General features: G+C 43.9%; 1 protein-coding gene across 3 annotated transcripts in view; it reads right to left on the bottom strand.

The window, feature by feature from the left end:
- Window positions 1-16,966: 16,966 nt before the first annotated feature.
- LOC106612144 (SH3 domain and tetratricopeptide repeat-containing protein 2) overlaps window positions 16,967-22,721 on the bottom strand; it is a 96,163-nt gene continuing 90,408 nt past the window's right edge. For all 3 annotated transcript variants that reach the window (XM_014213060.3, XM_045724178.2, XM_014213058.3), the window contains 5 exons: window positions 21,436-21,586; window positions 20,752-20,874; window positions 20,104-20,254; window positions 19,727-19,923; window positions 16,967-18,556 (listed from right to left, as the gene is read on the bottom strand). In XM_014213060.3, coding sequence (XP_014068535.3) covers window positions 17,429-18,556; window positions 19,727-19,923; window positions 20,104-20,254; window positions 20,752-20,874; window positions 21,436-21,586 — 1,750 coding nt within the window. In that variant the 3' untranslated portion in view covers window positions 16,967-17,428. The remainder of the gene's footprint in view (window positions 18,557-19,726; window positions 19,924-20,103; window positions 20,255-20,751; window positions 20,875-21,435; window positions 21,587-22,721) is intronic.

The following is a 22,721-nucleotide window of genomic DNA, read 5'->3' as shown; positions in this document are numbered from 1 at the left end:
CTTCCGTTAGCTTTATTAAAAACTGGTTCCCATGTCGACATCCTCCGTTAGCTTTATTAAAAACTGGTTCCCATGTCGACATCCTTCGTTAGCTTTAATAATAAATGGTTTTCATGTCGACATCCTTCGTTAGCTTTAATAAAAATTGGTTTCCATGACGTCATCCTCCGTTAGCTTTACTGAAAACTGGTTTCCATGTCGACATCCTCCGTTAGCTTTATTTAAAACTGGTTTCCATGTCGACATCATCCGTTAGCTTTATTAAAAACTGGTTTCCATGTCGACATCCTCCTTTAGCTTTATTCAAAACTGGTTCCGATGTCGACGTCCTCCATTAGCTTTATTAAAAACTGGTTCCCATGTCGACATCCTCCGTTAGCTTTATTCAAAACCGGTACCCATGTCGACATCCTTCGTTAGCTTTTTTAAATATTGGTTTCCATGTCGTCATCCTCCGTTAGCTTTACTGAAAACTGGTTTCCATGTCGACATCCTCCATTAGCTTATCAAAAACTGGTTTCCATGACGACATCCTCCATTAGCTTTATAAAAACTGGTTTCCATGTCGACATCCTCCATTAGCTTTATTCAAAACTGGTTCCCATGACGACATCCTCCGTTAGCTTTCTTAAAAACCGGTTTCCATGTCGACATCCTCTGTTAGCTTTATTAAAAACCGGTTCCCATGTCGACATCTTCCGTTAGCTTTATTAAAAACTGGTTTCCATGATGACATCCTCCGTTAACTTTATTAAAAACTGGTTCCCATGTCGTCATCCTCCGTTAGCTTCATATAAAAACTGGTTTCCATGTCGACATCCTCCGTTAGCTTTATTAAAAACTGGTTTCCATGTCGACATCCTCCTTTAGCTTTATTCAAAACTGGTTCCCATGTCGACGTCCTCCATTAGCTTTATTAAAAACTGGTTCCCATGTCGACATCCTCCGTTAGCTTTATTCAAAACCGGTACCCATGTCGACATCCTCCGTTAGCTTTTTTAAATATTGGTTTCCATGTCGTCATCCTCCGTTAGCTTTACTGAAAACTGGTTTCCATGTCGACATCCTCCGTTAGCTTATCAAAAACTGGTTTCCATGTCGACATCCTCCATTAGCTTTATAAAAACTGGTTTCCATGTCGACATCCTCCATTAGCTTTATTCAAAACTGGTTCCCATGACGACATCCTCCGTTAGCTTTGTTAAAAACCGGTTTCCATGTCGACATCCTCTGTTAGCTTTATTAAAAACCGGTTCCCATGTCGACATCTTCCGTTAGCTTTATTAAAAACTAGTTTCCATGATGACATCCTCCGTTAACTTTATTAAAAACTGGTTCCCATGTCGTCATCCTCCGTTAGCTTCATTAAAAACTGGTTTCCATGTCGACATCCTCCGTTAGCTTTATTCAAAACTGGTTCCCATGTCGACATCCTCCGTTAGCCTTATTAAAAACTGGTTTCCATGTCGACATCCTCCATTAGCTTTATTAAAACCTGGTTCCCATGTCGTCATCGTCCGTTAGCTTTATTAACAACTGGTTCCCATGTCCACATCCTCCATTCGCTTTAAATAAAATCTGGTTTCCATGTCTTCATCCTCGTTAGCTTTATTAAAAACTGGTTCCCATGTCGTCATCCTCTGTTAGCTTTATTAAAAACTGGTTCCCATGTCGTCATCCTTCGTTAGCTTTTTAAAAACTGGTTTCCGTGTCCTCATCCTCGTGAGCTTTATTAAAAACTGGTCTCCATGTCGTCATCCTTTGTTAGCTTTATTCAAAACCGGTTCCCATGTCGATATCCTCCGTTAACTTTATTAAAAATTGGTTTCCATGTCGTCATCCTCCGTTAGCGCTACTGAAAACTGGTTTCCATGTCAACATCCTCCGTTAGCTTTATTTAAAACTGGTTTCCATGTCGACATCCTCCGTTAGCTTTATTAAAAACTGGTTTTCATGTCGTTGTCCTCCGTTAGCTTTATTCAAAAATGGTTTCCATGTCCTCATCCTCCATTAGCTTTATTAAAAACTGTTTTCCATGTCGTCATCCTCCGTTAGCTTTATTCAAAACCGGTTCCAATGTCGACATCCTCCGTTAGCTTTATTAAAAATTGGTTTCCATGTCTTCATCCTCCGTTAGCTTTACTGAAAACTGGTTTCCATGTCGACATCCTCCGTTAGCTTTATTAAAAACTGGTTTCCATGTCAACATCCTCCATTAGCTTTATTTAAAACTGGTTTCCATGTCGACATCCTCAGTTAGCTTTATTAAAAACTGGTTTCCATGTCGACATCCTCCGTTAGCTTTATTAAAAAGAGGTTTCCATGTCGACATGCTCCGTTAGCTTTATTCAAAACTGGTTTCCATGTCCTCATCCTCCGTTAGCTTTATTAAAAACTGGTTTCCATGTCGACATCCTCCGTTAGCTTTACTAAAAACATGTTTCCATGTCGACATCCTCCGTTAGCTTTATTCAAAACTGGTTCCCATGTCGACATCCTCCGTTAGCCTTATTAAAAACTTGTTTCCATGTCGACATCCTCCGTTAGCTTTATTAAAACCCGGTTCCCATGTCGTCATCGTCCGTTAGCTTTATTAAAAACTGGTTTCTATGTCCTCATCCTCCGTTACCTTTATTAAAAACTGGTTTCCATGTCCTCATCCTCCGTTAGCTTTATTCAAAACAGGTTCCCATGTCGACATCCTCCGTTAGCTTTATTAAAAAGTGGTTTCCATGTCGTCATCCTCTGTTTGCTTTACTAAAAACTGGTTTCCATGTCGACATCCTCTGTTAGCTTTATTATAAACTGATTTCCAAGTCAACATCCTCCGTTAGCTATATTTAAAACTGGTTTCCATGTATACATCCTCCGTTAGCTTTATTGAAAACTGGTTTCCATGTCGACATCCACCGTTAGCTTTATTAAAAATTGGTTTCCATGTCGTCATCCTCCGTTAGCTTGACTTAAAACTGGTTTCAATGTCGACATCCTCCTTTAGCTTTATTAAAAACTGGTTTCCATGTCGACATCCTCCATTAGCTTTATTAAAATCCGGTTCCAATTTCGACATCCTCCGTTAGCTTTATTAACAATTGGTTTCCATGTCGTCATCCTCCGTTAGCTTTATTCAAAACTGGTTCCCATGTCGACGTCCTCCATTAGCTTTATTAAAAACTGGTTCCCATGTCGACATCCTCCGTTAGCTTTATTCAAAACTGGTTTCCATATCGACATCCTCCGTTAGCTTTATTAAAAACTGGTTTCTAGGTCGACATGCTCCTTTAGCTTTATTCAAAACTGGTTCCCATGTCGACGTCCTCCGTTAGCTTTATTCAAAACTGGTTCCCATGTCGACATCCTTTGTTAGCTTTATTAAAAACTGGTTTCCATGTCGACATCCTCCGTTAGCTGTATAAAAATCTGGTTTCCATGTCGTTGTCCTCCGTTTGCTTTATTAAAACTGGTTTCCATGTCGACATCCTCCGTTAGCTTTATTGAAAACCGGTTTGGATGCGATTCGGTAGGCCTTCCTCCTCATAGATTTCTGATTTCCTCAACCAGGTGTACATTTTGTAGGCGCTGTTCCTCTAGCATTCATTTCTGAACTGCCTGTTGCGCTTGTTGGGCCAAGACAAATTGAGCTATCAACGTGTCCATGCTGATGCTACGTATATGTCAACCCTGATCTGACCACGTTGTCAAATTTCCGCATTCTCCGCCACTTCTGGCAGACCAGATGCCTCCTACTCCTCTGTGAAAAAAATGGCCTTTCATCGAACCATCTTTGGCACACATTAACCTCTCTAGGGTCGGCGGGACGAAATCGTCCCACCTACGTAACAGCCAGTGGAATCCTGTGGCGCGTTATTCAAATATCTTAGAAATGCTATTACTTCAATTTCTCAAACATATGACTATTTTACACCATTTTAAAGACCAGACTCTCGTTAATCTAACCACACTGTCCGATTTCAAAAAGGCTTTACAACGAAAGCAAAACATTAGATTATGTCAGCAGAGTACCAAGCCAGAAATAATCAGACACCCATTTTTCAAGCTAGCATATAATGTCACATAAATCCAAACCACAGCTAAATGCAGCACTAACCTTTGATGATCTTCATCAGATGACACACCTAGGACATTATGTTATACAATACATGCATGTTTTGTTCAATCAAGTTCATATTTATATCAAAAACCAGCTTTTTACATTAGCATGTGACGTTCAGAACTAGCATACCCCTCGCAAACTTCCGGTGAATTTACAAAAAATGTACTAAATTACTCACGATAAACGTTCACAAAAAGCATAACAATTATTTTAAGAATTATAGATACAGAACTCCTCTATGCACTCGATATGTCCGATTTTAAAATAGCTTTTCGGTGAAAGCACATTTTGCAATATTCTCAGTAGTTAGCCCGGCATCACAGGGCTAGCTATTTAGACACCCAGCAAGTTTAGCACTCACCAAAGTCAGATTTACTATAAGAAAAATGTTATTACCTTTGGTGTTCTTCATCAGAATGCACTCCCAGGACTTCTACTTCAATAACAAATGTTGGTTTGGTCCCAAATAATCCATAGTTATATCCAAACAGCGGCGTTTTGTTAGTGCGTTCAAGACACTATCCGAAAGGGTAAAGAAGGGTGACAAGCACGGCACATTTCGTGACCAAAAAATTCTAAATATTCCATTACCGTACTTCGAAGCATGTCAACCGCTGTTTAAAATCAATTTTTATGCCATTTTTCTCGTAAAAAAGCGATAATATTCCGACCGGGAATCTGCGTTTAGGTAAAAAGAGGAAAGAAAATAAAGCACGGGGTCGACTCGTGCACGCGCCTAAGCCCATTGTCCTCTGATCGGCCACTTGCCAAAAGCGTAAATGTGTTTCAGCCTGGGGCTGCCTCGATATCATTCAGCTTTTTCCCGGGCTCTGAGAGCCTATGGGAGCCGTAGGAAGTGTCACGTTACAGCAAAGATCCTCAGTCTTCAATAAACAGAGACAAGAAGAACAAGATCTTGTCAGAGAGGGCACTTCCTGTAAGGAATCTTCTCAGGTTTTTGCCTGCCATATGAGTTCTGTTATACTCACAGACACCATTCAAACAGTTTTAGAAACTTTAGGGTATTTTCTATCCAAAGCCAATAATTATATGCATATTCTAGTTACTGGGCAGGAGTAGTAACCAGATTAAATCGGGTACGTTTTTTATCCGGCCGTGTCAATACTGCCCCCTACCCCCAACAAGTTAAATCATGAACATTCTATTGTTGTTCACAACAAACACAAAAAAGACAGTCTGGATGACATCGCAGAAGAGAAAAGGGTGGAACATAGCAATAGATAATGGAAGTGTCATAATGAAGCGCTGGTGTTTAGCCAATTAAGAGGTTGTAAGTGTATTTGCCTTGGCTACAGTAAGTTCACAGAGAGAGGACAGAGCTTTCATTCCCTCATTGGGAACCGTATCTCGTTGTCAATCACCCCACTTGAAATGCAGAGCTGGGATAAGGTTTAAAACTGAAACACAGAGCTGGGATAAGGTTTCAAACTGAAACACAGAGCTGGGATAAGGTTTCAAACTGAAACACAGAGCTTGTGTGTCTGTGTTTGTGTGTGTGCATGCGTGCGTGCGGGCGTGCGTGCGTGCGTGCGTGCGTTGATGTGATTAATACATTTATCTACTGAGACAGTGAAAGACATCAGAGCATAAAAAGAGAGTGATTTCCTCAGGGAAACAACAGAGGGATGGAGTGATAGGGGAAAGGAGAGAGTAGGAAGGGGACATGTACTGTCACAGCATGTTCACAAACCCTTCTCACTAACCAAACCGTGACCAATCCACTATGTCCCTGTCCCTGATGTCCCCAAGGACATGTTGGCTATCAATGTTTTCATCAAGAACAACATAAACAAAAAGCCAGTTATGATCAACAATGAGCTACATTAAAGGGATTCTCCAGTACTTTTGAATGCTTTTGAGCCAGTAGATCTGAAAGTAGCGCCCACGAGCCAAAAGTGGTCCTCAAAAATTGCACATCACATACTGTATGTGCACCACGTCATTGCTCCGTCTCTTGCTCTATTGCATGTGCATCTTGTTACTGTCACTCAGATGGCAAGGGGCTGAGGGCTCATTGGCTAGAACTCGAATTGCTAGGGGAAATGGCACTGCACAGCTTCCAGAAAACAGTTGCTTTCAAACTAGGGAATTTGTGGCTAATTGAGGTAAAACAGTAATTTCTGCTCATAGATTATGCATATATGAACTACACATTGATACATCCAGCCCAAAGCGGGAGGTTTAAAACATAATTACTAGTTGACAAAGTACCGGAGCATGTCTTTAAGTTGTTACACAATAGCATTCCAAAGTACAGCACATTGTGCACCTTTGTAAAATGAGTAGTGGGAGGTAGGCCTATACCCTTACAGCAGGTGTTTTAAGTGTGTGTGTGTGTGTGTGTGTGTGTGTGTGTGTGTGTGTGTGTGTGTGTGTGTGTGTGTGTGTGTGTGTGTGTGTGTGTGTGTGTGTGTGCGCGCGTTGTATGTAGAGAGAAAGAGTGTGGGGGTCAATTCCACCTCTCTCAGCACCAGTCATCACTATTCTGCTAACCACTACAGTGTTTCCAAAACTCCTCCACTCTGCTGTCACTCACACATACCCACTGCCTACCCAGTATCAGCACAATGAAAAAGGAGAGAGGGGAGAAGGAGAGAGGGGGGGAGAGATTAGGGAGCAAAAGAGAGAAATGAAACAGCACACTCAGTCTGCACCTCATGTGATGTGCTCATGTCCAGCACACATCACCCACGTACTGTTTAGATGCTGTTCTATGGAGTTGTATGGAGTTGGCAGTTTTCTAAAAAAGGGAGTGTGTAAAATATTTTATTTTCACTGGAACAAAACAGCCCACTGCTAATACCACGCATCTCCTCACATCTCCTAAAACAGGGAATATGGCAGGCCCAAAGGAACTGTTCACTGAACATTTTCCTCTGGTGAATGAAGACACAAGGCAGCAGTACAACAGTTCTAGTATAGAAAAGAGGGATGTCAATGCAGCCCTGCATGCAAACACTGTTTTACCTGGCTTATATAGACATCAGTCAAGTCTGTGCATACAGAGTAACACAACAGAGAGAGAGAGAGAGAGAGAGAGAGAGAGAGAGAGAGAGACCACAGTGTGCAATCACAGCAGCAAGATTTGTGACCCTCTCCAAATATGATACTGACTCAATAGTATTGATTTCTTCATTACAAACATGCACAGTCCTGATCACTAAAGCTCAGACAGTACCTTTAGGTCTCTGCATGCAAAACACTCTTCAAGTCATGATTCAAGAAACTCTCTTGTCTATGTGATGTGAAACAAGAGAGTACTGTAACTCTGCAGGAGAACACACCTGCCTCTGGATGGACGTTTCTTGTTATGGAAATAATGTCCAGCAGAACAGATCATGTGATCATGTGATCAACCTGAGAGGACTGTTTCCAACTCAGTCTGGGTCACTGTCAAACCTGTTCAGAGAATAATAAACTTCTCTCTCTATCTCTGATCTCTCTGTCTCCTTCCCCAGAAGCTCTTGCCAATAGAGAGGTGCTGGATCCAGGACTCGACATACAGTACATTATAGTATACTGCCATCAAGTGGTGAAACAACAGGTTACATACCGGCTTAGTGAGATCAAGCAGCACAACAACGATCTCTACTGGTTAAAGTACTACACAACAATGTGTACATTTGATCGTGACAGTGTAGACTCTTCTAGGGGCTTTTACCACAACATTTTTTGTCAAATGAATGAAGAAATAGGTGAATAAATAAATAAATCATGTGACAATAATCACTGGAGAGCACACACTCCTTTCCTGTCTACTCATTTCAAGCCAGACTGCAAATGTTTGTTAATGTTTGTTCATGTTGTAACGTTTCAAGCGTTGTCAAGCATATGTCCCATAAGCCTGACATGCCCCATATTTGTATATAAAAGATCACTCGCGATTAGAAATGCTAACATTGCATCAGTAGCTAACACAAAGTCAGTCCTGCTAGCTACACAAGTGGACTACACATCTCGAAAGTTCAGAAAGTGAAGCTTACGCTGCAAAAATCTTATTGACTAAAAATGATACAGTACTGCTAGCTGGTAGAGTTGGCTAGCTAGCAATGGCTGCATTTACCTTTATCTTTGATACAAAGACAACTATGTAGCTAGCTAACATTACACTAATCAAAACGTTCCGTTGTAATGTATTTCATTTCTACAGTACTGCTAATTGGTGAAGTTAGCTAGCTAGCAGTGGCTGTGGTGTTGTGGTGTTGACGCCGTTTGGAAAACGGCGTCGCTGCGTCGCTGCGAACCAATACAGCTGGCTAGCTAACCTTGTTAGTTTCTCAAAGCTACACCTTTATCCTTGATACAAAGACAGCAAAGATAACTATGTAGCTAGCTAGCTAATCAAATCAAATTGTCCATATGACGAGGTGATCTCTCGGTAAACCATCAATACGCACTAAGATCACCTGCACAGCTGATCTCATTGGCAACCACTATTGGCCACTAAGAAACAAAGAGATCTTCTGTTAAATCTGACAAATAATCTTGATGGTTGTACAGTCGTCTAAAATAAAACTGTGAAGGACCTCGGCGTTACTCTGGACCCTGATCTCTCTTTTGAAGAACATATCAAGACTGTTTCAAGGGCAGCTTTTTTCCATCTACGTAACATTGCAAAAATCTGAAACTTTCTGTCCACAAATGATGCAGAAAAATGTATCCATGCTTTTGTTAATTCTAGTTTGGACTACTGCAATGCTCTACTTTCCGGCTACCCGGATAAAGCACTAAATAAACTTCAGTTAGTGCTAAATACGGCTGCTAGAATCCTGACTAGAACCCAAAAATTTGATCATATTACTCCAGTGCTAGCCTCCCTACACTGGCTTCCTGTTAAGGCAAGGGCTGATTTCAAGGTTTTACTGCTAACCTACAAAGCATTACATGGGCTTGCTCCTACCTATCTTTCCGATTTGGTCCTGCCGTACATACCTACACGTACGCTACGGTCACAAGACGCAGGCCTCCTAATTGTCCCTAGAATTTCTAAGCAAACAGGTGGAGGCAGGGCTTTGCCTATAGAGCTCAATTTTTATGGAATAGTCTGCCTACCCATGTGAGAGATGCAGACTAGGTCTCAACCTTGAAGTCTTTACTGAAGACTCATCTCTTCAGTGGGTCCTATGATTGAGTGTAGTCTGAAGGTGAACGGAAAGGCTCTGGAGCAACGAACCGCCCTTGCTGTCTCTGCCTGGCCGGTTCCCCTCTCTCCACTGGGATTATCTGCCTCTAACCCTATTACAGGGGCTGAGTCACTGGCTTATTGGTGTTCTTCCATGCCGTCCCTAGGAGGGGTGCATCACTTGAGTGGGTTGAGTCACTGACGTGGTCTTCCTGTGGGCTGTGCTTAGGCAAAGTGGGTGGGGTTATATCCTTCCTGTTTGGCCCTGTCCGGGGGTATCGTCGGATGGGGCCACAGTGTCTCCTGACCCCTCCTGTCTCAGCCTCCAGTATTTATGCTGCAGTAGTTTATGTGTCGGGGGGCTAGGGTCAGTCTGTTATATCTGAAGTATTTCTCCTGTCTTATCCGGTGTCCTGTGTGAATTTAAGTATGCTCTCTCTAATTCTCTCTTTCTCTCTTTCTTTCTTTCTCTCTCTCAGAGGACCTGAGCCCTAGGACCATGCCTCAGGACTACCTGACATGATGACTCCTTGCTGTCCCCAGTCCACCTGGCCGTGCTGCTGCTCCAGTTTCAACTGTTCTGCCTGCGGCTATGGAAACCTGACCTGTTCACCGGACGTGCTACCTGTCCCAGACCTGCAGTTTTCAACTCTCTAGAGACAGCAGGAGCGGTAGAGATACTCTCAATGATCGGCTATGAAAAGCCAACTGACATTTACTCTTGAGGTGCTGACTTGTTACACCCTCGACAACTGTGATTATTATTATTTGACCATGCTGGTCATTTATGAACATTTGAACATCTTGGCCATGTTCTGTTATAATCTCCACCCGGCACAGCCAGAAGAGGACTGGCCACCCCTCATAGCCTGGTTCCTCTCTAGGTTTCTTCCTAGGTTTTGGCCTTTCTAGGGAGTTTTTCCTAGCCACCGTGCTTCTACACCTGCATTGCTTGCTGTTTGGGGTTTTAGGCTGGGTTTCTCTACAGCACTTTGAGATATCAGCTGATGTAAGAAGGGCTATATAAATACATTTGATTTGATTTGATATGGCCTCATATGGGCAAAAATCTGTCCTTCGTCCTCTCTCCTCCGTCTTCTCTCCTCCTTGACCAGAAACCAGTAAGTGGTTGAGGAGCATGTCAATTTGTCAGTAGGAAAAGAGAAGACAGTCCTCCAATCCTTGATAGCCTCCTTTTGGCGAGGAAGCACGTTCAAAACAACTGGGATCTCGGAAATCTCCGACTTCCGATTTTAGTGCATTCAACACAACTGGGTACTTGGAAAAAAACAAGCACCAACTGGAAGAAATAGTTTTGAATGGTCTTCCAACTCGGAATTCCAAGTCGGACACTCTGGCATCGTTCTAGAGCTCCGACTATCCGACGTGAAGATAACTGACATCATGTTTTGATCTTGTTTTTTTCAGAATTCCCAGTGTTCTTGAAAGCGCCATTAGTCCTTCATGGAAGAGAAAAGGAGAAAAGCATGCAAACATTTAAAAAACGATATGCTACTTTTATCTATAAAATATCTTGCACAACTACCTACATTTGTTGTTATCACCTTATACATTTATTCTGGGATTCCATCCTGTAAATGTAATTTGCCTGATGAAGCGCGAATAGAGAAGGAGAGTTTCATTTCATCAAGCACAATTTTTGTCCACTTTCCTTCTCCTCACCACCTCTCCTCGATAGCCTTTGAGACCAGATAGGCCAGAAGACCAGAAGTTGAGCAAAGCTCATATTAATCCTCCTTAAAGGCACTGACCCATCTGAGCTGTTAGCTGGTAGGCCCTCACCAGTCTGAGCGGTTAGCTGGTAGGCCCTCACCCATCTGAGGGGTTGGCTGGTATGCCCTCACCCATCTGAGCGGTTGGCTGGTATGCTCTCACCCATCTGAGCAGTTGGCTGGTATGCCCTCACCCGTCTGAGCCGTTCGCTGGTATGCCCTCACCCGTCTGAGCGGATGGCCCTCACCCGTCTGAGCGGTTTGGTATTTCTGGTATTTGGTATTTTATTAGGATACCCATTAGCTGTTGCAAAAGCAGCAGCTACTCTTCCTGGGGTCCACACAAAACATGAACCATAATACAGAATGACATAATACAGAACATCAATAGACAAGAACAGTTCAAGGACAGAACTACATACATTTTTAAAAAGGCACACGTAGCCTACATATCAATACATATACACAAACTATCTAGGTCAAATAGATGAGAGGCGTTGTGCCGCGAGGTGTTGCTTTATCTGTTTTTGGAAGCCAGGTTTGCTGTTTATTTGATCAATTTGAGATGGAAGGAAGTTCAATGCAATAAGGCTCTACATAATACTGTACGTTTTCATGAATTTGTTCTGGATTTGGGGACTATGAAAATACCTCTGGTGGCATGTCTGGTGGGGTAAGTGTGAGTGTCAGACCTGTGTGTAAGTTTACTATGCAAACAATTTGGGATTCTCAACACATTAATGTTTCTTATAAAAAGAAGTGATGCAGTCAGTCTCTCCTCAACTCTTAGCCAAGAGAGACTGGCATGCATAGTATTTATATCAGCCCTCTGATTACAATGAAGAGCAAAACGTGCCGCTCTGTTCTGGGCCAGCTGCAACTTAACAAGGTCTTTCCTTGCAGCACTGGTCCACACGACTGGACAATAATCAAGATTAGACAAAACTAGAGCCTGCAGAACTTGCTTTTTGGAGTGTGGTGTCAAAAAAACAGAACATCTCTTTATTACGGACAGACCTCTCCCCATCTTTACAACCATTGAATCTATATGTTTTGACTATGACAGTTTACAATCTAAGGTAACGCCGAGTAATTTAGTCTCCTCAATTTGTTCAACGCTGTCATGTCCTAACCAGTAAAAGGGGTTATTTGTTATTGTAGTTTGGTCAGGGCGTGGCAGGGGGTGTTTGTTTTGTGTGTGTCGGGGTTTTTGGTTTTTGTTCTATGTTTTCTATTTCTATGTGGGTTTTCTAGTTTTTCTATTTCTATGTTAGTTTTGGGAATAAACTCCAATTAGAAGCAGCTGGTTCTCGTTGCTTCTAATTTGAGGCCATATCTAAGTGGGTTTATTTTCTCTTGTGTTGGTGGGTGGTTGTTCCATGTACAGTCTATGTACCTTACAGGACAGTTTTTCATCGTTCTTTTGTTCAGTGCTCATTTCTTTACTAAATCAAGAAGATGATTCACATCCCCGCTGCAGTTTGGTCCGATCATTACGACGCACATGACAGAACCTCCCACCATAAGAGGACCAAGCAGCGGAGGAAGGAGCAGCAGGAGGAGTATAAGGAGTCATGGACCTGGGAGGAGATACTAGCTGGAGAAGGACCATGGAGGAAGGCTGGAGAGGACCGGGAACGTTATGCGGGAACACGGCTGGCAAGGAAGCCTGAGAGGCAGCCCCCAAAAAATGTTGGGGTGGGGGCACATGGGAAGATTGGCTAGGTCAGGCGCAAGGTCTCGCCCATCCGCACACACAGTCCGGTGCGAGCGATACCAGCCCCCCGCAGGTGCCATGCTAGAGTGGGCATCCAGCCAGGGAGAAGTATGCCTGAGCAATACATCTGGCCACCAGTGCGTCTCCTGGGCGCAGGCTACCCTGTGCCTGCTCTACGCACGGCAGCCATCTTGCCTTAGCACAGCCCAGTTCGCCCTGTGCCAGTACTCCGCCCGTGCCGGGCTACAGAAAAAATCCAGCCAGGACAGGTTGTGCAGGCTGTGCGCTCCAGACCTCCAGTGTGTAGTCAAGGCCCAGTGTATCCAGTTCCTGCTCCTCGCACTAGCCCTGTGGTGCGCATCCCTAGTCTGGCGCCTCCAAAGCCAGTCCCACGCATCAGGCCTTCAGTGAGCAGTCCCCGTCTAGAGTTTCCGGCGACAGTGCCCCGTCTAGAGTTTCCGGCGACAGTGCCCCGTCTAGAGTTTCCGGCGACAGTGCCCCGTCTAGAGCTTCCGGCGACAGTGCCCCGTCTAGAGTTTCCGGCGACAGTGCCCCGTCTAGAGCTTCTGGCGACAGTTCCCCGTCCAGTGCTTCCGGCGACGGCCCACAGTCCGGGAACCGCCAGAGTCGGCCCGCCAGTCCGGCGCAGCCAGAGTCGGCCCGCCAGTCCGGCGCAGCCAGAGTCGGCCCGCCAGTCCGGCGCAGCCAGAGTCGGCCCGCCAGTCCGGCGCAGCCAGAGTCGGCCCTCAGCCCTCAGCCTTCAGCGGTGGGCTACAGCCCTGAGCCTTCAGCAGGGGTGGACAGGTTAGAGTGGAGATTAAGCCCGGAGCCAGAGCCACCTCCGTGGGGGGAGGTTTGGGAAGGGGGGGTGTAGCACAGGAACCATCGGTGACGCTGGCCACCCTCCCTTCCCTCCCTCCCTTTTGGGGTTATTGTTTTGTTCGTTTTTTGTTTCAGGTGCATCCGGGGACTGCACCTTTGGGGGGGGGGGGGGGGGGATGGGGGGGGGGTACTGTCATGTCCTGTTTTGTGTGTGTCGGGGTTTTTGGTTTTTCTTCTATGTTTTCTATTTCTATGTGGGTTTTCTAGTTTTTCTATTTCTATGTTAGTTTTGGGAACAAACTCCAATTAGAAGCAGCTGGTTCTCGTTGCTTCTAATTGGAGGCCATATTTAAGTGGGTTTATTTTCTCTTGTGTTGGTGGGTGGTTGTCCCATGTATAGTCTATGTAAATTACAGGACAGTTTTGTCGTTCTTTTGTTCAGTGTTCATTTCTTTGATAAATCAAGAAGATGATTCACATCCCCGCTGAAGTTTGGTCCGATCATTACGACGCATATGACAAACGCCACACAATTCATTATCAGATTCAGCTGAGGTCTACCACTTAAGGAATGATTTGTACCAAATACAATGCTCTTCAGAACCAGTTTATTAGTGGTCACCCATTCCAAAACAGACTGCAACTCTTAGTTAAGTGTTTCAGTTAGCTGCGGTTGCTGATGCTTTTATGGTTGAATCATCAGCATACATGGACACACATGCTTTGTTTAATGCCAGTGGCAGGTCATTGGTTGGCTGGTATGCCCTCACTCATCTGAGGGGTTGGCTGGTATGCACTCACCCATCTGAGCAGTTGGCTGGTATGCCCTCACCCTTCTGAGCAGTTGGCTGGTATGCCCTCACCCTTCTGAGGGGTTGGTTGGTATGCCATCACCCATCAGAGCAGTTAGCTGGTATGCCCTCACCCATCTGAGCAGCTGGCTGGAATCAGAGAGGTGCGGGGGCTGCCTTAATCGACATCCACAGCGCCCAGGGAACAGCGGTTTAACTGCCTTGCTCAGGGGCAGAATTACATATTTTTTCCTTGTCAGTTTGGGGATTCGATCCTGCAACCTTTCGGTTACTGGCCCAACACTCTAACCACTAGGCTACCTGCCACCCCATGTGAGAAACTTACTCCTGAACCTGAAGTGTCTAGCTTGCGTTGCCTCTTCAGCTAGCGAAGAAGCTTGAGGGTGGATGGTCTCGTGTGTTTGCGAGGCAGAGGTCCCGAGTTTGCGCCAGGTATGGTCCGAACCGGGACGAAGTGGTACTCTCTAAGCAAGCAGTGTGACGTCCTTTACACCTGCAATAGGAATATATAACAGGAATGAAAAGGATATTCATATACCAGCACATATACATCAACAAAACATATAAACATTTCTCTGGTGAGAGAGAAACTAATAACTCTGACAGGCTAGACTCTCTCTTGACTGGTGGAGAGCTTATCTGATCTGCCCTGGTGCCACAGGGTTGTAAATTACTCTGTGCATGTGCAAGCCTCAAGAACTGTCTCTGAAACGTCTATTTGGTTCTAGAACTGTCCATAGTACTAGTGAATGCTGGCACAGACAATATAAACAACATGCAGATGTTGTATCTGAAATATACATACAAATTAGCTGCATGTTACACAGTACAGTATGCACAGTTACAAATGTAGGGAAGCAACTATTTGGGACTGAACATTGCTGACAGCATAAAACCCACAACTGGAAACAAACACCTCACTTTCTGGATGCACACAGAATATTCCTAGTAAACACACAGATAACATGGCCGGTAGCCAAACGTGCGTCTTCATCTGCCGACAACCACAGCCACTCTTACCTGGAGTGGAAGGGGTCAGAGTCCAAATGTGCTTTCGGGCCTTCTGATTGGTGGAAACCGGGAGGCTGTGATATACAACTGAAAAAGGGATGAATCACAATAACAGGACTGTGGGGAAAGTCACGTGCACAATTCAAATTGCTTTAGCAATGGCAAATATACAGTACTTCACATAAGTAGGCAACACTGACCAATAAGCCATCCATCCTCAACAGCTCCCACCTGTTGGCTTATTGGCCAACATGGCTGTTCTGCAGACTGAAGGAGTCGTGCGTTCCACCTGGCCAACATGGCTGTTCTGCAGACTGAAGGAGTCGTGCGTTCCACCTGGCCAACATGGCTGTTCTGCAGACTGAAGGAGTCGTGCGTTCCACCTGGCCAACATGGCTGTTCTGCAGACTGAAGGAGTCGTGCGTTCCACCTGGCCAACATGGCTGTTCTGCAGACTGAAGGAGTCGTGCGTTCCACCTGGCCAACATGGCTGTTCTGCAGACTGAAGGAGTCGTGCGTTCCACCTGGCCAACATGGCTGTTCTGCAGACTGAAAGAGTTGTGCGTTCCACCTGGCCAATTTGCCACCATTCAGCAGTGTATTTTACGCATCACAACCTAGCATCTGCACATTAAGAGTGGAAGCCTTTTCTGTTCACATAGTTGAACTTGTTTGGGGGCCGTGCTTTTATGGCGATGTGGGTGCCATCTATCCGTTCATATTTGGGAACCCATTGATGGCATCCTTGTAAAGAAACCCCTCTTGACTTCAACCTGTTGTGTGATGGTGTATGGAAATTGTATGTGTTAATGTTTGTTTTGCTAACAATTGCATCCAAAACACTGGCTCATCGAGTATACGTACTTTCCAGTTCCAATTTATGTCATCCATTAATAACAAGTCTAATACAGTATGTCTTCCATTAATAACTAGTCTAATACAGTATGTCTTCCATTAATAACTAGTCTAATAGAGTATGTCATCCATTAATAACTAGTCTAATACAGTATGTCGTCCATTAATAACTAGTCTAATCGAGTATGTCTTCCATGAATAACTAGTCTAATGCAGTATGTCATCCATGAATAACTAGTCTAATACAGTATGTCATCCATTATAACTTGTAAGCAAGTTTGTTTTAACACACTGGTGCATGTCATCTCCCGTTAGTATTGTTTTAAGGAATCCCAGTGCTGTGCGTTAAGTCTGCCTGTTGGTTGCATTTGACCCATTGGTTTTTAGATTTAAAATGTCCAAATGATGGCTGCCTGCCTACTCCCCACCACCGTGGACTGTTTGTGGACTGTTAGTGGACTGTTAGTGGACTGTTTGTGGACTTATCACAGGAGCACTCTCCAGCAGGTGTGCCCGCTCAGTATTTGGATTGTTCCATAAAAAAAAATGGAGGATATTTTCCTAATATCTTTATTCATTGAATATTTCTGTGATAATATGGCCTGATATGTTGAAGTTTATTATGTATTGGCCAGTGATATACAAAGTACTTAGAAATATTGAATAGATTAAATGATGTGTTTGTTATTTTGAGTTTGTACTGTATGTTAGTGTTGGTTGATGAATCCTTACAACTGAATAATACAAAACAAACAAAGCTCAAGTCATACATAACTTTAATTCAGTTATAAAAACTACATATTTACAAAAGCTTGATAAACCTCTGTAATATACAGAGTATGTAAACTACAGAAAAGTTACACAGTCATAATTACACACAGACATAATATTAATGTAAAAAAAACAAAAACACTGTCATTGCTACAGTAGACCAGAGTAAAGATGGCCGACATCTTTGTCTGTGTGGTGTCTGTAGGACTGATACTATCTTTATGGAGAGTATCTGTAAGGGTGTGAACAGATCTATCATCATCCTGCTCAGTCTGTGGCTGAACAGCGTCTGTCTGTCTTTCTAACGTTACTGTTTGCACGATCAACATCAATAACATTTCCGTGTCTGTAGAGCTGTCTTTGTGGGTTACCTCTGTGTCTGTCTTTGAGAGGAGTCTATGTCTGTATCTGTGTCTGTGTGACTGCTGTCTGTAGAGCTGTCTTTGTGGGTTACCTCTGTGTCTGTCTTTGAGAGGAGTCTATGTCTGTATCTGTGTCTGTGTGACTGCTGTCTGTAGGGCTGTCTTTGTAGGGTGTGTCTGTATCTGTGTCTGTGGCCGTTGAATCGCTATGTTTGATGCATGTGTCTGTTGGCATAGTCTCAGTGTTGTTAGGGTCACAAGGTATTCTGTCTATACTGTCAGTGTCCTCTGTTATTGTAGTGTCTACAAATGCACTGCTTGTTGTTGTATAGTCATTCTGTATGTGTTCAACGTCTGCTTGACAAGGGCTTGTGTCTGTACTGTCAGTGTCTTGGTCTGTGTGAGTAGCCTCTGGGAGGATCTTTTCTGGATTTGAATTACTGGTTTCTCTGTCTCCTTTAAACACATCAGAATCGGCTTCATGGCTATCTGCATTGGTGTGACTGCTATCCTTACAGTTAGCATCTTTGGAATTTGCTTCTGCATCGATAGAGTCACCACATTCAGTCTCTGTTTCTCTATTTTCGGTAACTGGATGCTGTTTCTCTGTAGTGTCTGGGTGTCCTATCTCTGTCTCTCCCCTCTCCATGTCGCCAAGTCCTGTATGTTGTCCCTCTGTGTCTCCCCTCTCCATGTCTCCAAGTCCTGTGTGTTGTCCCTCTGTGTCTCTCCCCTCCATGTCCTGTCGTCCAGCAGGCTCCAACCTCAAGCTACGTGCACTGTCCATGTCAATAGCCTCTTTGGGGATAGTATCTGTATGCTCACTGTATCCAGTCTCTGGCTCAGTCTCCATGTCTGTGTTTCTCGTCTCCAGGTCTGTATCACATGTCACTCCTCCTCTCTCTTCTGTCTCTTCTCCTCTCCCCTCCGTCTCTTCTCTTCCCTCCATCTCCATCTCTCCTCCTCTGCCCTCCATCTCTCCTCTCCACTCCTCTGTCTCTCCTTCCCTCCCATCCATCTCTTCCAGCCCAGAGAGTTCCCTCCTCAGGCTCTGTGCCCTGTCCCTGTAAGCCTGGCAGAGCAGTGGGTCTGGCATGTGGTTGGCATGGATCTCTGCCAGCTTCATGTAGACCACATATAGCGCCTGTGGGTTGCCACGGTCCTCCAAGGCAGCAGCTAGAGCCAGCTGGAAGTAGCCCACCGAGTCATAGGTATCCTGGGGAGAAGGAGGGCGGGGGAGATGGAGGAGAGGGGGGGGGGGAACAGAGGTGTTGGGAATAATTGGCCTTTTAGGTAATGTATTCATTAATAGCGTAAAAGGGTTTGTTACAATCTATCAGTGGTGTAAAGTACTTAAGTAAAAATACTTTAAAGTCCTACTTAAGTCGTTTTTTTGGAGTATCTGTACTTTACTTTTTATATTTTTGACAACTTTTACTTTTACTTCACGACATTCCTAAAGAAAATCTGTACTTTTTACTCCATACATTTTCCCTGACACCCAAAAGTACTCGTTATATTTTGAATGCTTAGCAGGACAGGAAAATTGTATAATTCAAGCACTTATCAAGAGAACATCCCTGCTTTGTCACGCCCTGATCTGTTTCACCTGTCCTTGTGATTGTCTCCACACCCTCCAAGTGTCGCTTATTTTCCCCAGTGTATTTATCCCTGTGTTTCCTGTCTCTCTGTGCCAGTTCGTCTTGTATGTTTCCAAGTCAACCAGCGGTTTTCCCGTTCTCCTGCTTTTTGCATTCTCCTTATTCTAGTCCTCCCGGTTTTGACCCTTGCCTGTTTCTGGACTTTGTACCGGCCTGCCTGACCATTCAGCCTGCATTGACCATGGGCCTGTCTGCCACTCTGTACCTCCTGGACTCTGATATGGTTTTGACCTTTTTGCCTTTGCCTGTCCACGACCATTGTCTTGCCTACCCCTTTGGATTATTAAACATTGTAAGACTCCAACCATCTGCCTCCTGTGTCTGCATTTGGGTCTCGCCTTGTGCCTTGATATGCTTATCCCTACTGACTCTCATTTGGAGGACTCACTAAACATAAATGCTTAATTTGTAAATTGTCTGAGTGTTGGAGTGTGCCCCTCCTGACTATCTGTAAATAAAAAAACAAGAACATCAGAATTTTACTGAAGTAGTATTTTACTGGGTGACTTTTACTTGAGTCATTTTCTGTTAAGGTATCGTTACTTTTACCTAAGAATGACAATGGGTACTTTTTTCACCACTGCTATCTCTCTCTCCTGCTCTCTTTCTCCCTCTCTCTCACATGCTGTAGTGCTATTAAACTGGAAAGCCTATACAGATTAATGAACTACCCGATAGTAAAGACAATCATCTGTACTTCTGCCCTCCAGAGCCGGAGCCTTTACCTTTAGTTTGTGCAGCGTCATGTCCCCCAGCCTGCAGTAGAGCTTGGTGTAGTATCTAGCCTCCAGGGGGTGCTGCAGAACAGCAGGGCTGAGAGACAGAGACTTGAGGTAGTAGTTCTCTGTCATCTCATACTGCTCCAGACTGTAGTACACCGTAGCCAGGCGGTGGTACGCTGCGCGCTCGTTCACACACACACCTGGAGGACAATAACGTAGCAGGATGGTTATCTACATGAATGGAATGAACAGATTCTAACTAAGATTGGTAGTCCTGGTTATAGGAAGCAGACCAGTAGCTGGAAGCCGAAGGGTTGCTGCTTCAAATCCCGGTCCGGGTGATAAAAGTGCCTCTCCCCCCCCCCCCCTCCCTACATTACCTGTTTTGGTACTGATCTGTACAGCCAGAATGGCGTACTGTAGAGCCTCGTCATGCTCTTCCTGGGTCATCAGTAATTCAGTCAGTTTACTCAGCAGTCTGAACTCTGAGTGGACGTCATGGATGCTCCGAGCAAACGGGAGACTTCCGTCCTAAAACAAGACCACTGGTGTTATAATGTATTGCTTTTAACAGGCTCAAGCCAGGGTATAAAGACAAGCCTGTTATAATGTGTTGCTTTTAACAGGCTCAGGCCAGGGTATAAAGACAAGCCTGTTATAATGTGTTGCTTTTAACAGGCTCAGGCCAGGGTATAAAGACAAGCCTGTTATAATATGTTGCTTTTAACAGGTTCAGGCCAGAGTATAAAGACAAGCCTGTTATAATGTGTTGCTTTTAACAGGCTCTGGCCAGGGTATAAAGCCTGTTCTAAATGTGTGTAAAATGGCACACTAGTCCAATTAAAATCTTAAGTGTCACTCATTTTCCAATTGAATTGAAACTATTATACAAAAAGTGACTTTGAAATACATGATACCAATAAGTCATAACAATCTGTAATCTCATGGAGGTGATGGACACTCCAAAACCTAATTTCCTCCCCTGGTGATCAATAAAGTTCAATTCAATAACATCCTCTCATCCACACCCTGTAGAAGGGCAGTGATGCCAGTTTGTTCCTGTGGCCTTTGAAGAAGATGTCTCCTGCCTCCTCGTAGATACTCATGGCGAAGCGAGGGTCATTCATCCTCAGGGCTGTCTTCACTGCTGCCTGCAAGTCAATCAGAATCAATCCATAATCAATACATCACCATATTGATCCAATGCTGTGAGGGAACGTCTCGTATGATATTTACATTTTGGAAAATGCCGAAGTACCAGTACTATAACATGGGACATATAATTCATTAAACTCTTACCTTCTTGTTTGGCATTTGAATCATGCAACGCATGATGTTGGAAACAAGGTTTATAGAGAGACAGAGATTGTGACGTCATATGATAAAACGTGCTATGAAGATGATATGATCCAGTGTGATTATAGGTCAGGTATGGGGAGAAGATGGTTATCACTGTGTTTGTTGACTGATAAGAGTCCATAATGTTCATGTTCATGCAGACACACATAGAGACACTAATTTACTTCCCTCTTTCTCTCCTCTTCTATCTTTCACTCTCCTCTTTGCCGTCTCTACTCCTTCTTCTCCATCCCTCCCCCTCTCGCATGGTGGTACATGTCAACCAGTTAATCTTTGTGGATGAGGTAATAGATCTCTCTCTGTACCTTTCTCTCTTCCCCCTTTCTCTCTTCCCCCTTTCTCTCTGGACTCACCTGTAGGTACATGTCAGCCAGTTCGTCTTCATGGATGAGGTAGTAGATGCGTCCCACCTGAAGCCACGTCTCTGACTCTTCCTCTCTCTTCCCCAGGTCAATGGAGATACGCAGACTCTGCTTACTGTAGTCCAGAGACTTCCTTGATGATCTGTTTGAATTGAATAACTTTATTAATCCTCAGACACTGCTTAGTGTAGTCCAGTGACTTCCTCGAAGACCTGAGAATAGCAAAACAGTAATTAATTCCAAATAAGTTATTTTGCAGTGTTGATAGGAGAGAGAAGGAGATAGAAACACAGAGTGAAAGACAGAGAGAGAGATAAAAATTGAGACAGAGATGTAAACCTACTTCTCAGTATTGAGGGACAGGTAGAGATATATACACCTACTTCACAGTATTGAGGGAGAGGTAGAGACAGACAGACAGATATATAAACCTACTTCTCAGTATTGAGGGAGAGGTAGAGACAGACAGACAGATATATAAACCTACTTCTCAGTATTGAGGGAGAGGTAGAGAAAGAGAGAGATATATAAACCTACTTCTCAGTATTGAGGGAGAGGTAGAGACAGACAGAGATATATAAACTTACTTCTCAGTACTGAGGGAGAGGTAGAGACAGACAGAGATATATAAACCTACTTCTCAGTATTGAGGGAGAGGTAGAGACAGACAGAGATATATAAACCTACTTCTCAGTACTGAGGGAGAGGTAGAGACAGACAGACAGATATATAAACCTACTTCTCAGTATTGAGGGAGAGGTAGAGACAGACAGATATATAAACCTACTTCTCAGTATTGAGGGAGAGGTAGAGACAGACAGACAGATATATAAACCTACTTCTCAGTATTGAGGGAGAGGTAGAGACAGACAGACAGATATATAAACCTACTTCTCAGTATTGAGGGAGAGGTAGAGACAGAGAGAGATATATAAACCTACTTCTCAGTATTGAGGGAGAGGTAGAGACAGACAGACAGATATATAAACCTACTTCTCAGTATTGAGGGACAGACAGATATATAAACCTACTTCTCAGTATTGAGGGAGAGGTAGAGACAGACAGAGATATATAAACCTACTTCTCAGTATTGAGGGAGAGGTAGAGACAGACAGATATATAAACCTACTTCTCAGTATTGAGGGAGAGGTAGAGACAGACAGACAGATATTTAAACCTACTTCTCAGTATTGAGGGAGAGGTAGAGACAGACAGACAGATATATAAACCTACTTCTCAGTATTGAGGGAGAGGTAGAGACAGACAGATATATAAAC

Source organism: Salmo salar, chromosome 09 (assembly GCF_965601325.2).
Source record: "Salmo salar chromosome 09, fSalSal1, whole genome shotgun sequence".
Lineage (NCBI taxonomy): Eukaryota > Metazoa > Chordata > Actinopteri > Salmoniformes > Salmonidae > Salmo > Salmo salar.
The sequence above is the reverse complement of the archived record's forward strand: the minus strand, read 5'-3'. Positions and strand labels throughout refer to the sequence as shown.